This window comes from Eumetopias jubatus, unplaced genomic scaffold (assembly GCF_037043125.1).
Source record: "Eumetopias jubatus isolate StellerSeaLion01/CBP00866 unplaced genomic scaffold, mEumJub1_p1.0 scaffold_10, whole genome shotgun sequence".
Classification (NCBI taxonomy): domain Eukaryota; kingdom Metazoa; phylum Chordata; class Mammalia; order Carnivora; family Otariidae; genus Eumetopias; species Eumetopias jubatus.
This window is the reverse complement of record NW_028274816.1, coordinates 86,488,261-86,501,785: the sequence shown is the minus strand read 5'-3', so window position 1 is coordinate 86,501,785 and position 13,525 is coordinate 86,488,261. Positions and strand designations below refer to the sequence as shown.

Below are 13,525 nucleotides of genomic sequence, written 5' to 3'. Positions count from 1 at the left end.
GTGGGCAAAGATAGGAGGAGTCCAAGGAAGGTCATCAATGCAATTGGCAATGGTAAACCCTGTAGAAACAGAAAGCGTTCACCAACAAAAGCCTGGCAAGTTCGGGCACCTTGACACAGAGAACATTCCTTAGCTGTTTGTTTTTTTTTTTTTTAAGATTTATTTATTTGAGAGGGAGATGGAGCGCATGTGCAGGGGGGTTTGGGTGGGGGCAAAGGGAGAGGGAAGGAGATAGAATCCCAAGCAGACTCCCCGCTGAGTGCGGAGCCCCGACACAGGGCTCGATCTCACAATCCTGAGATCAAAACCTGAGCTGAAATTAAGAGTTGGATGCTTAACAGACTGAGCCCCCCAGGCGCCCCTCCTTAGCCATTTAAAAGTCACTTCAGTGCTTTGGACAACTTCGGCCGGCTGCAGGTGGGCAAACAGGCTACATAGCACTGTGTGTATGCACATAGCCGTGGGGCACGACCCCAATCAGCTCTCTCTGTTAAGTGTAGACACACAAGTATACGGTCACAACACAAGGAAGACTCAGAGTCACCAAGATGCTAGCAAGGGTCACTTCTGGTTGTGGGGTGTATGGGTGTATGGGTGGTTTTTGTTTTGTTTTTCAAAATTCTTCATATGTTCCAAGTTGTCTACAATGTGTATTACTTCTATAGTAAGAAATGAGCAAAAGCGTGTGTCTGCAACAAAACTCCAGAACCTTCTCTGGAAGTATAGTGGAGAACTCAGGGTAACAGAGGTACAGATGTTCAGGGCTGGAGGAGCCTCGGACGGCCGAGAGTCAGGGAAGGCTGCTGTGGGTTCTGTCTGCCCGTAAGCACTGGCCCAGGACTGCAGTGCAGCCAGGCTTTCTGAGCCTTCTGGTCCTCCACTGTGCCAGCCCCCCAAAGCTTCCCTTGCCCCCGTACCCCTGCAGGAGGACTAGGTCAGTCACCCATAGTGTGGGTGCTGGAGGAACCAGTTTAGAGTTCCTGGAGAACGCGTGGCCAGTGTGGTGTCGGGAGAGTGTGCCCCAGGGATGGCCACAGGGCCAAGGACTGGGTCAGAAATGGGTCTGGGATTGGCTCTGCACTCAGGCGTCTGGGCAGGAACCTGAACGTGACCCACATGCCCCTTCCTGCTGGGGTGGCTCTGCTGCAGCTCCTCTGTCCCACGCTGGCTCCCCAGCCGCGTGGGGTGGAGGGGACGCGTCTGCAGGTCTGCACCGAGTGCTTCTCATTGCAGACGGTGGAGCATGGCTTCCCACACCAGCCCAGCGCCCTCGGCTACAGCCTGTTTCTGCGCATTCTGGCCATCGGCACCCGCTCCGGAGCCGTCAAGCTGTATCCTTTCTGTTCCCCAGCTCCCTGGGTGGAAGGGGCGGGGGCCCTGGCATGGGTGGGATTCAAAGGAAAGCAAGTTGTAGATGACCCCTCCTGTTCCTGGGATGGTCCACATACCGTCCTGGGAGTCAGCCCTGGATGCAGTGAGTGAAGGCAGGTTGGGGTTTGTTTGTTTTTTTCCTTTCTCCCAGTTAGTAGACTGGTCCCAGGGTGCTGTCCAAACCAGGGTGGCCTTGGGTGGGAAGAACAGTACTAAGGCTTCCAGATTCTGCCCCACCATGCATGCCCCCTGTGTCTACACAGGCACAGCAGAGAGAGTGGACTCCTGGTTGGCACGGACAGCCCTTCCCTGGCCTCGGGCTGGACATGGTCCAGTGGGGTCATCCTCTATCCAAAGCATTGGTTCTGGGCTATTTCAGAGGCAAGCCCGCGGGTTCCAGGATGGAGGATCACTGCTTGGGTCCTCAGGCTGGCCTGAACTACAAGTCTGGGAGTTCCCCCAAGCCCACATCCCACCCGAGTCCCTAGAGTGAGCCAGGGTGGCACCTGAGAGAATTGGGAGATGGGGACCCTCCTCAGGGGAAGCTGTGCCTCCCTCCCGGTCCTCTGCTGCAGCACAGCAGGGGAGGCGGGGCCGAGGCTGGAGGCCGAATAGAGCACTCTCAGCCGGTTAATCATTGCCCAGCCACAGCCATATCCTGGTTCCCAATCCCCAGTGTGGAGACTCATGGCCATAGCTGCTGGGGGCGGGCCCAGGGGGGTGCCCTGTCTCTTCTCAGGTGCCACCTTGTGGTAGCTGATGGGTCTGTTGCGGCTCAGGTAGTGGGGGCAGGGGGAGGGTGTAGCAAGCCGTTGGGCCATTGCCAGGGTAAGGCGTCACCCCCACCTGCCTGGCTGGAAAAGCCCTCCTTGGTTGGAGCTGGCTCCCCGTCAGGGTCACATTACCATGCGCCACGTCCCCTCAGGCCAGGGACACTGCTGCCTCCCCCCCCCCCCCCCGCCCCGCGGCCAACTGCGAGGAGGGTGAGCCCATCTGTGTTGCTGAGGTATTTATATTCCTTGCCACGTGGGCCCAGAGGTCCTGACCCTTGAGCGTGAGGGGGTGGTGTCCTGCCTTCCGGAGCTTTTCCTGGAGCTTTTCCTGAGCCTGCCGCTCGCAGCTATGGTGCCCCTGGGGTGGAGTTCATGGGGCTGCACCGGGAGAACAACGCTGTGGTACAGATCCACTTCCTACCTGGCCAGGTAAGGGGCCTTCCATGCCCCCTTACTCTCACGTCCCCCAGCAGGGAAGTACAGAGGCAGGCATTTGGTGGCCCTGGATTGGGTCTGATAGGAGGGCCAGGGACCACCCCCCTCTTCCCAGCTGCAGGTTCATGGACCACCCTAAGAGTAACCAGGGGTCTTTTGGTTCTGGGGCTCTCTGAATCAACCGGCACAGGGTGGGCCACCCGGGGGTGAAAGGCCATGGTGAATGCTGGCCCCACCATAGCTGATGAGACAGCGTGCTCCTGGTTCCTGAGCCGTTCCCTCCCTAGTGCCAGCTGGTCACCCTGCTGGATGACAACAGCCTGCACCTGTGGAGCCTGAAGGTCAAAGGCGGCGTGTCAGAGCTACAGGAAGATGAGAGTTTCACACTGCGTGGTCCCCCCGGGTAAGGACTCGGTGCCCGTCCTCTCCTAGCCAGCCTGACCTGCACACCCAGCTCCGGGGTGGAACCACCCTCTGAAGGTCCTGTGGCGCCCTTGGCGGGCCTGGCAGTTGCTTGAGCCGACGCATCCCCACCTACAGGTGCTCTGGCGGAGCGGGTGGGGCTGCGGCCTGCCTCCCTCCATCCCCACACGGTGTCTGCGTAGGAGGCTCTGGGGGGGGGGGGGTCTGCCTCCTAGCCCACGCCCTCCACCCTCTGTCTTCTGTCTTGGCTGAAAATAATCAATACATTTATCCTGGCCTGGGACAACCATCGGACCCCATTAAAGGACCTCACAGGCCTGCCTTCCCGAGGCATGGCCTTTCCGGGGGCCGGTGAGGGCAGCCAGGAGTCGCAGGATCTAGCCCTGGGGCCCCCCCTGCCAGGCTAGCAGCCAGCTCACAGACAGCCGTTCCCACCCCCAGGGCTGCCCCCAGTGCCACCCAGATCACCGTGGTCCTGCCACATTCCTCCCGAGAGCTCCTTTACCTGGGCACCGAGAGCGGGAATGTGTTCGTGGTGCAGCTGCCGGCCTTCCGCACGCTGGAGGACCGGACCGTCAGCTCGGACGCTGTGCTTCAGCGGTGAGCCTGCAGACGCCTTGCCGTCAGGAAGCCGGCCCCTCCAGCCGGCCAGTGCCTTCTCCCTTCTGTCCCAGGAATATTTCAGTGGCTCCTAATTTCTCTCCTGGGAAGTCTGTAGGGACGGGAGGAGAGACTCTCAGCTCCCCACCTGTCCCCTAAATGGAGACTCTCACCCCATAATGTGTTAGCATTCCAGAACACTCCAACGGGTCCGGGGATAACTTGTCATTTCATTTAAAGGTAAGGAAAGTAAGGTTGAAAATGATTTTTGCACTGTCAACCGATTTTTAGTCCAGTGTTCTTCGCACTGCTACCACGAATTTCAAAACCCAGCGGCTCCGCGGCAGGGCAGATGAGGCCCGAACCTCACTGGGTCAGGTGGGGCAACTTCTGGGGAGGTTTATGCTTTGGAATCTGTGCTGAGTTTTCACTTGCATGCAGGCCCCATGGCCCAAGCTCCTGGACGGCCATGACACTGTAGGCTTCTTCAGATCATTCTGGAGGCTTTGTCCCATGTTGGTGATGTCTGCAACAGAGACGGGGTCAGATGAGGTCTGGGTGTGGAGAGAAGGTGCTAGGGCCCAAAGGAGGAGGAGATGAAGGATTTACCACGGTGGAATGTTCTGCAGTTTCACAGGACGGAGAAGAGGCCAGAGTCCTCAGACGTGAAGCTGCTTCAGGCTTGAGCCAGTGGAACCCTGTTCCTGAAAGGACCAGGCTTCCAACTCACTCACGTCCTTCAGGGCCTGCTGTCCAGGCTGGGGCAGGAGGCTTCCTGCTTGGGGCTGGGTCCCTCTGAGCCCAAACCTCTGTCTTTCCCACTCAGCAGGGCAGAATCAGGGCAGCACGGCCATGGTCAGAGCAGGACGGTTTGTAGGTGTGTGGGCAGGGCTGCGGGAGGACCTGCTCCTCACAGGTGGCCATGCCAGTACCCGCCTCACTCTGCTGGTAGGAGTCTAGTTGGGGGCCTCCCCCAGTCCGAGTACCCTCGGAACCCCCTCCTACCAATCTAAATCCTTGTTCTAGATGAAAAGAGGTTTGGCTTGGTTGGGTGCCTGGAAATGCCCTGGGGTCCAGGCTTTTTGCCTGTCTACTCTCCATCTGGTCTGCGATGTTGGCTCTGGGTCCTCTGCCTGCCACCTTGTAGTCCTCTGTTGGCTGCAGCACCTCCGGACTTCACATCAGCATTCCGGGCCCAGAGAAGGAGGAAGGGATCAAAGCTCAAGGCCAGGCCAACTCACGTAGAGTTTTGTTTTGTGGGTTTTAAAAATTTTTATTATGAAACACCACCTCTATGCAGAAATGCACTAAATATGAATGTCCAGTTTAGTGGATTCTTGTAAAGTGAGCTTCCCCACAGCCACTCCCTGGGCAAAGAACTAGAACTTTGCCGGCCTCCCCGGAGCCCCCACGTGCCCCTCCCTCCCCAGAGGTAGCCACCACATTGGCTCCACATTGGCTCTTCTGGAAGTCACTCCCTTGCCTTTCCTTGTAGTGGTGCCCCGTGTGTTTGCGTTCTTAGGTTTCTGTTTGTCACTGTCCTGTTCTGTGCACGGCTCCCCCCTTGGCGGTGTGTCCCCGTGATCTTCCCACGCTGGCCTGCGCACATGGTGCGCGCCTGTGCCATGTGCTGGGTCCTGCCTGCCGGCGGCGGCAACAACAACATAGCCTCACCGCACTTCCCTCCGCCAGGTTGCCCGAGGAGGCCCGCCACCGACGGGTGTTTGAGATGGTGGAAGCTCTGCAGGAACACCCCCGCGACCCCAACCAGGTCCTCATCGGCTACAGCCGGGGCCTCATCGTCGTCTGGGACCTGCATGGCTGCCAGGTGCTCTGCCATTTCCTCAGCAGCCAGGTAGGCCATGCCGGGGATGGCAGCGGGTGCCACGCGGCTCTCGCGGACAGCCGTGTGCTGGGACCTGGGGGTGCCGGTGGCAGCACCAGCAGCACCCTGATCCCGGCCTGCGCATTCTCCCTCTCCTCTGAAGCAACTGGAGAATGTCTGCTGGCAGCGGGACGGCCACCTGATTGTCAGCTGCCATTCTGACGGCAGCTACGGCCAGTGGCCTGTGTCCAGCGACAGCCACCCAGCGGAGCCGCTGCGCAACTGCGTGCCCTACGGTCAGTGCTCCCCCCCACCGCCCCTTGGGGGCCCAGCCCGGCCCCGTCGCAGGGGACCCCCTTTCCGCTGGCAAAGCAGTGTCCTCTGTTCCCCGTCTGTCCTTCCCGGGATTGGGTGTAGGTGCCCACCTCCCAGCAGCAAAACCGGGGCCCCGAAAGTGAAGGCTTTGTCCAGAGCCATGCGGTGGGTTTTCTGTGACCAATCGTGGCTCTCTCGGGGCACCACTCAGAGCAGGACTCCTGAGCACAGGTCTGCTGTGCAGGTGGGGGCGTGAAGGGTCTGTGACCTGCGGACGCTGGAGTGGAGGGCCCCATTCAAGCTGGTTCCTTTTTGGGGGGGGCACCTGGGTGGCTCAGTCAGTTTAAGCATCCAACTCTTGATCTCAGCCCAGGTCTTGATCTCAGGGTCGTGAGTTCAAGCCCCGTGTTGGGCTTCAGTGTGGGACCTACTTAAAAAAAAAAAAAAAAAGTTCAATCCGAGATTCTTTATAAGAAGTTCCTGCAAGCCGGTTCCTTTTCTTGTAGGTCCTTTTCCTTGCAAAGCTATTACCAAAATCTCCTGGCTGACCACCAAGCAGGGGTAAGTATCCGCGTTCTGTCCTTTTCCCGGTCTGCAGCCTTCCGGGGGTCTGCTCCGGCCTCTGCTCGTGGTAGGCAGCGTCGAGGGAGTGCCTCTGGTCCCACGTTGGGTGTCAGATGCCAGTGAAGGGAGAGCAGGCTCTTCATACCTCTCGTGGCTAATTCCTGAGCAAACATTCTTGACCTTTCCCTCCACCCTCCCAGAGAGATGGTTCACATCAGCAGGTTTCAAACTGTTGTAGCAGGAGACCTGTTTCTTCAAACAGAAACATACAGGGAGATCCGATGTATAAGCAGCAGCGGGAGCGGGGCGGTGTCCTGCTTGAAGCAGAGGCTCGGGAACCACAGCCTGTGTGCCCCCACCTCACGCCCAAGTTATCCAGGGTCACTGCAATCAGGAAGTGATGAGGGTCCCCCCCACCCCTCCCGGGGACCTTGAGTGAGTGCTGACCTCGAGACTGGCCTCCCTCCCGGGTCCTGCCCCTCCAGTCACAGGACAGTCCAAGCTGCTAGCTCAGCCCGGGGCGCTCTGTGCTGGTGTTGGGGGCCCCAGCCCAGCCCATGGCTCTTCTGTGCCTGCCAGGTTGCCCTTCACCATCTTCCAGGGGGGCATGCCGCGGGCCAGCTACGGGGACCGCCACTGCATCTCAGTGGTCCACGATGGCCAGCAGACAGCCTTCGACTTCACCTCCCGTGTCATCGACTTCACTGTCCTCACCGAGGCAGACCCTGCGGCGGGTAGGCGGCTTTGGGGAAGGTGTGGGGAGGTAGCCCGCCACTGCCTGAGTCCCTCAGCCCCGCCCCACCGCTGCCCCCAGTGGCCTGTGGCTTCGTCCTTGCTGGCCAGACCTCCCGCCCACCCCGGGCTCTCTTTGCCCTCGCCCGGCTCTGACGGGACTTAGCCCAAAGAGGGCAGATCTAGGCTGTCAGGTTGAACAGCTACCCGGCTGAGGCAAGGAGGTCCTGGCTTGGGCACATGAAGCCCTCCCATTTGTGGGGTGGGGCAGAGGGTGCAGTGTGGGGCCAGCTCTGAGCCGGCCTCCTGGAGCCTGGCCAAGACAGCAAAGCCCTGAGTCAGCCTCATGAATTGGTGACAGGCAAGACCAGAAAGGGCTGATGTAGAAACCTGGAGAGGAGGCCTGGCAGCAGATTTCCAGGAGGGCGGGCCTCCGCTCCACCTGAGTCTGGCCTGACAAGGCCAAGGCCTCCAGGTGAGGTGCTCGGCACACTCCGGGCCGTATTCTCCCAGCCTCACCACCACGGGTCATTTGGAGGGAGACTCACCCAAACGTGCTTTTCTCCTGTCCCAGCCCCTTCCCTCTGCGCACCTGATGCAGGACGCTGGGAGTAGGGTCGATTCTTTCGGGTTTTCTACAGAGACAATCATGTCATCTGTGAATAAAGACAACGTTCTTTCTTTCTTTCTGACCCGTATACCTTTTATTTCCTTGTCTTGCCTTACTGCATCAGCTAGGGCTTGTAAAGATGCAGAGAGAGGGGCCATCTGCCTTATTCTTGATCTTAGTGGGAAAGCCTCCCATTTCTCACCATTAAGTTATGCAAGCTGTAGCTTCTTTGTAGGTAATCTTTACCAACTTGAGAGAGTTCACCTCATCCTAGTTCACTGAGAGTTTATCATTAATGGGCATTCGGTTCTGTCAGATACTTTTCCTGCATATACCAGTGTGATCATGTGTTTTTCTTTAGCCTGGGGATGTGATGGGTTCTGTTCACTGATGTTCACATGTTGAGGCAGCCTCGCACCCCTGTGATAAATCCTACTTGGTTGTGGTGTGTAGTTCTCTACGTTGCCGGATCTGGAGCTTGTTTTTAAAATGCACCTGCTCGGAGTGCAGCCCTAGAGCTTCAGACTCCGCAGGGCTGGGCCGGGGCAAACTGCTTCCCGCAGCCTCTGAGCCCCCACCTGTCCCCCAGCCTTTGACGACCCCTACGCCCTGGTGGTGCTGGCCGAGGAGGAGCTGGTGGTGATTGACCTGCGGACGGCCGGTTGGCCTCCAGTGCAGCCTCCCTACCTGGCCTCCCTGCACTGCTCCGCCATCACCTGCTCGCACCACGTCTCCAACATCCCCCTGAAGCTGTGGGAGCGCCTCGTCACCGCGGGCAGCCAGCAGCACACACACTTCTCCACCATGGTAGGTCCGGCACCAGCCCCGGCCCCGCCTCGGGCCCAGGTCGCCCACAGACTTCTTGGTCTCCTCCTTTAGGAGTGGCCCATTGATGGTGGCACCAGTCTGGCCCCAGCCCCTCCCCAGAGGGACCTGCTGCTCACGGGGTAGGCAATATTCATGGCACCCTCCTCCTGCCGAGCTGACTGCGTGGGGCGGGAGCGGAGCCCAGCGGGGTGCGTGCCAGCCCCAGGCCTCCCCGGGTGCCCCCGGCCCAGCCTCCCTCGTGACTGGCAGGTGGACTCTGCCCATAGGCATGAGGATGGTACAGTGCGGTTCTGGGACGCCTCCGGCGTCTGCTTACGACTGCTTTACAAACTGAGCACGGTCCAGGTGTTCCTCACCGACACAGACCCCAGCGACAACCTCAATGCCCAGGGCGAGGACGAGTGGCCCCCACTCCGCAAGGTGAGGCCAGGAGCCTAGAAAGCAGGGAGGGCAAAGACAGCCTGGGGCTGGCGCTTCTGGCCGCCCGTGGACCTCCTCTCTGTTGTCAGGTGGGCTCCTTCGACCCCTACAGTGATGATCCCAGGCTGGGCATCCAGAAGATTTTCCTCTGCAAATACAGTGGCTACCTGGCTGTGGCAGGCACGGCAGGGCAGGTAGCAGGCTGGGCTGGGCCGGGGGGGAGGGGGGCAGCCAGGAGGAGTGGTCAGGTGACTTCGGGCAGCGTCCAGGCCTGGGGAAGAGCAAGAACAGGAGCCGGGCTCCTGAGCGCCCGCGGGTGGTGTTGCCAGGACCGTCACCTGCTCCTGTGGCTCTGGGCTTTTCTCTGTGGACCGGGGTTGCCTGGTCCCCTTAGAGACGGGCCTGTGGGATGACTGCTTCTCCAGAAACCAGGACTAAGGGCCAGGGGCTGGGCAGAGGCCTTCTGGCTCTCCTCGGGCCCAGGGACAGGGCGTGGGTCCCGGGCCATTTACTGTCCACCCTCAGGGTCCCTGAGGTCCCGCTGTTCCTTGGTGCTGGGGGTCGCTCAGCCCACCTGCCATCTCACGCAGGTGCTGGTGCTGGAGCTGAATGACGAGGAGGCGGAGCATGCCGTGGAGCAGGTAGAGGCCGACCTGCTGCAGGACCAGGAGGGCTACCGCTGGAAGGGGCATGAGCGCCTGTGTGCCCGCCCGGGGCCCGTGCATTTCGAGCCCGGCTTCCAGCCCTTCGTGCTGGTGCAGTGCCAGCCCCCGGCTGTGGTCACCTCCTTGGCCTTGCACTCCGAGTGGCGGCTTGTGGCCTTCGGCACGAGCCATGGTTTTGGCCTTTTTGACCACCAGCAGCGGCAGCAGGTCTTTGTCAAGTGAGCAGCCTGCCCAGGGCGGCCAGGGCCCAAAGCTAGGATCGCTGCTGGGCGGTGACCCTTGGGCCCTGGCCACCCGGGTGACCGGACGTGTCCCCCCTCCCCCATCCCCAGGTGCACGCTGCACCCCAGTGACCAGCTAGCTTTGGAGGGCCCGCTGTCCCGCGTGAAGTCCCTGAAGAAGTCCCTACGCCAGTCCTTCCGCCGGATACGTCGGAGCCGGGTGTCCAGCCGGAAGCGGCGGCCAGCTGGTCCCCCTGGAGAGGTGAGGCTGAGACCAGCCAAGAGCCCAGGAGGGCTCCGAGCAGCCCTCAGCAGGTCCCAACTAGCTCTCCCTCCTGCACTTGTTTGGGCCACACCAAGTAGGTTCCCGTCTCCTGCCTCCCTGCCCGCCAGCCATGTGGCCTTGGATACATCTCACTGCATCTCTCTGTGCCTCAGCTTCCCCAAGTGTAAAGGGTCAAGTCCTCAGTAAATGTATCAGACGGGTGGTGGCATGAAGGATTGGTGGTGAGCAATCTGATAGCCCCAGGACGGGGAGGCCAGAGCCCGCCGCCTCAGGCCCGACCCAACCCACTGCAGGTGCAGGAGGGGGGCGCCAGGGCCGAGCGGACGGGGCTGCAGAACATGGAGCTGGCGCCTGTGCAGCGCAAGATCGAGGCTCGCTCGGCAGAGGATTCCTTCACGGGATTCGTCCGGACCCTCTACTTCGCTGACACCTATCTGAGGGACAGTGAGTGGCCAGCCCGAGGTGGGGGGCCCAGGAGAACACTCCTCGGCCAGAGGGCATGTTGGAGGCTGCTGCCTGGCCTGACTGGGAGGACCCGAAGAGGGGTTTCCGCTTGGGGAGCATGGGGAGACCGGATCTCCACCTGCCTCTTTCTTTCCCCTGCCTGGGTCTCCAAGGCAGATTGCCCTGGCTTCGTACTCAGGCTCCACCACGCTCTAGAAGTGTGACCTTGGACATGTCACTTAACCTGGGCCTCAGCTTCTCCGCCTGTCAGATGCCTGCTGGTGTCCAGTGGGCCCTGCAGAAGCTCCCCTGCTGGCCTCCTACCAGGGCAAGGGTGGCAGGGCAGGGGGTATCTGCTGCTGTGTCTTGAGGGTCGAGCTGTCTTGGGGTTGAGATCATCTGTGCATGGGGCCCTTGGTTGTCAGACAGCCTTCCCAGCTTTTCCTGTCTCCACCCTAGGCAGGTAGGCAGGACCCACAGCCATTCCATTTTACAGAGAAGGAAACTGAGGCTTACAAGGTTTGCTAACTTGACCTTGGAGTCACACAGGTCGTGGCAAGGCCAGGACGTAAGGCCAGGTCATCTGCCTCCACCCGACCCTCAGAACCGTGGGTTAGATATAAACCTTCGCCTCCCGGCAGGCTCCCGCCACTGCCCCTCGCTGTGGGCTGGCACCAATGGGGGTACCGTCTACGCCTTCGCCCTGCGCGTGCCCCCCGCCGAGCGGAGAATGGATGAGCCCGTGCGGGCAGAGCAGGGTGAGTGCTCATCTGCCTGGGTTTGGGGGGGGCTGTATCTCTAGCCTTGTCCTCCGCCCATCACCCACCACTTGCCTCTTGCCTCGTAGCCAAGGAGATCCAGCTGATGCACCGAGCGCCCGTGGTGGGCATCCTGGTGCTGGACGGACATAGCGTTCCCCTTCCTGAGCCCCTGGAAGTGGCACATGACCTGTCAAAGAGCCCGGACATGCAGGGAAGCCACCAGCTGCTAGTGGTGTCAGAGGAGCAGTTCAAGGTGTTGCTTGGGTGGAGGCGGGGCCCCTGGAAATCCCGGGGACATCTGGGGAGCTCAGATCCTGGGCACAAATGACAGGGGCTGGGATTCCCCTTGAAGTTGTATCTGCAGTTGATGTGTGCCAGGGAGGCCCACTGAGGCACAGAGAAGGAGAAGGTGGAGCCCCTGGGCCCCCGGGTCAGCACAGGAACCGCTGAAGCCGGACCTGTGACTATGGGAGGGACAGAAAGCGCAGGCGTGGCAATAAGGAGCCCTGGCCTCCTTGCAGTCTAAGTGCAGTGGTTGCGTGGCTGAGCTTGGGGGGGGGGGGAGGGGGCGGCCACAGAGACGGAGCCGACTTCGCTGGGAAGCGTGGCGGGGGCAATCTGCCAGGGAGCCCGGTGCAGGAGCACCGGGCAGGGAAGCCAGAAATCCTCGCTTGGCTGGACAGAGCGCTGCGAGCCGTGGTCGGGCCGGGCTGCGAGCCATGCCCTTGCCCCCAGGTGTTCACGCTGCCCAAGGTGAGTGCCAAGCTGAAGCTGAAGCTGACAGCTCTAGAGGGCTCGCGGGTGCGGCGGGTCAGCGTGGCCCACTTCAGCAGCTGTCGAGCCGAGGACTACGGGGAGCATCACCTGGCCGTCCTCACCAACCTGGGTGACGTGCAGGTGGTCTCGCTGCCCCTGCTCAAGCCCCAGGTGCGATACAGCTGCATCCGCCGGGAGGATGTCAGCGGCATTGCCTCTTGCGTCTTCACCAAATACGGCCAAGGTGGGCACGGGGCAGGCGCGGTGGGACCTCTGCGGGCGGGTCTGCCGGGGGCTGCGGAGACGGGCAGCCAGGCGGCACGGACCTCAGCGGAGGACTGCAAGGGAGGCCCCGGCCCCTCGTGCCTCCTGGGAGGGGAGTCCCGTCGGCAGCTGCCGAGCGCAGGAGCCAGGGGCTGGCCTCACCTGCCGCACCTCTCCTCCTGCCCGCCCAGGTTTCTACCTGATCTCACCCTCAGAGTTTGAGCGCTTCTCTCTCTCCACCAAGTGGCTGGTTGAACCCCGGTGTCTGGTGGATTTGACCAAGAGCCACAGCCGCCCCCGCAACGGATCAGGCCCTGAGAAGGCCTTGGGCCGAGCCAGGTCAGTAAAAGGCCAGGTGGCCTCAGGGTGCCTCCCTGAGGTGCCCACCGGGGGCAGGCCAGAGACCCCCTCCCCGGTGAGCTAAGACCACCCTCCTGGCTCTGGCTCGCCACCCCCACTTCGTGGGCCCCTCCTGCACAAGCTGCCACCCCCTGCAGGGCTTGGTTCACCACCCTGAGCCTGGTCAGTTGACCTCATTCTTCATGGGATCAGGGCTTTCTGAGCCAGAATGGGGAGCCTAGGCCACCAAACCCCCCCCCCCGGCCCCCGCCCCACTCTCCAGTCCTCACCGTCTCTCTCCTCACAGGAACTCAGGGAGCCAGAGTGATGGAGAGGGTAAGATGGGCTTCCCTGTGGCCAGGGGTGTGGGGGGACAGAGGCATTGTGATACTTGGGTCCAGACGCAGACCGAAGGGGAGGGAAAGGAACCCCAGGCCCGCAGGTAGTGTGCGGCTGAGTAGAAACGGCATCCCTTCCAGTCCTGAGCTCTGGGCTCTGGCGCTCCCACTCCAGGAAAGAGGGAGCTGGGACAGGAGGCCCCAGGGCTTGCCTGACTTGGCCTGTGTCTTCCAGAGAGAAGGCCCGGCCCAGTGATGGAGCATGCTCTGCTCAATGACGAGAGTGAGTTGGGGCAGGGGTTGGTGGGCTGGCATGAGGGATGTGTCCCAAGGGAGACTTAGAAGGCCGGCGTAGAACTGAGGGCCATTACCATGAGGGGGGCAGACCCGTCCGACACCCCACCAGGAGAAGGGGGAGAAACATTTGTGTCTGGCCCAGCCTCTGCTGGCTTCACCACGCGTCTGTTGCCCACTCCTGCAGGGGTCCTGAAGGAGATCCAGAGCACGCTGGAGGGAGACCGAGGGTGAGTCACTGCTCGGGCCTGCAGGGTGGGC

General features: G+C 61.2%; 1 protein-coding gene across 2 annotated transcripts in view; it reads left to right on the top strand.

The window, feature by feature from the left end:
• The window catches only part of LLGL2 (LLGL scribble cell polarity complex component 2), a 32,668-nt gene that overhangs the window by 18,454 nt on the left and 689 nt on the right, over nucleotides 1-13,525 (top strand). For both annotated transcript variants that reach the window (XM_028112811.2, XM_028112810.2), the window contains exons 3-24: nucleotides 1,234-1,331; nucleotides 2,492-2,573; nucleotides 2,867-2,982; nucleotides 3,444-3,602; nucleotides 5,295-5,457; nucleotides 5,591-5,723; nucleotides 6,249-6,303; nucleotides 6,886-7,040; nucleotides 8,238-8,455; nucleotides 8,528-8,595; nucleotides 8,743-8,896; nucleotides 8,986-9,090; nucleotides 9,487-9,779; nucleotides 9,894-10,044; nucleotides 10,362-10,512; nucleotides 11,154-11,270; nucleotides 11,360-11,526; nucleotides 12,009-12,273; nucleotides 12,485-12,632; nucleotides 12,940-12,968; nucleotides 13,206-13,253; nucleotides 13,452-13,494. In XM_028112811.2, the coding sequence (XP_027968612.1) occupies nucleotides 1,234-1,331; nucleotides 2,492-2,573; nucleotides 2,867-2,982; nucleotides 3,444-3,602; nucleotides 5,295-5,457; nucleotides 5,591-5,723; nucleotides 6,249-6,303; nucleotides 6,886-7,040; nucleotides 8,238-8,455; nucleotides 8,528-8,595; nucleotides 8,743-8,896; nucleotides 8,986-9,090; nucleotides 9,487-9,779; nucleotides 9,894-10,044; nucleotides 10,362-10,512; nucleotides 11,154-11,270; nucleotides 11,360-11,526; nucleotides 12,009-12,273; nucleotides 12,485-12,632; nucleotides 12,940-12,968; nucleotides 13,206-13,253; nucleotides 13,452-13,494 (2,918 nt within the window). The remainder of the gene's footprint in view (nucleotides 1-1,233; nucleotides 1,332-2,491; nucleotides 2,574-2,866; nucleotides 2,983-3,443; nucleotides 3,603-5,294; nucleotides 5,458-5,590; nucleotides 5,724-6,248; nucleotides 6,304-6,885; nucleotides 7,041-8,237; nucleotides 8,456-8,527; nucleotides 8,596-8,742; nucleotides 8,897-8,985; nucleotides 9,091-9,486; nucleotides 9,780-9,893; nucleotides 10,045-10,361; nucleotides 10,513-11,153; nucleotides 11,271-11,359; nucleotides 11,527-12,008; nucleotides 12,274-12,484; nucleotides 12,633-12,939; nucleotides 12,969-13,205; nucleotides 13,254-13,451; nucleotides 13,495-13,525) is intronic.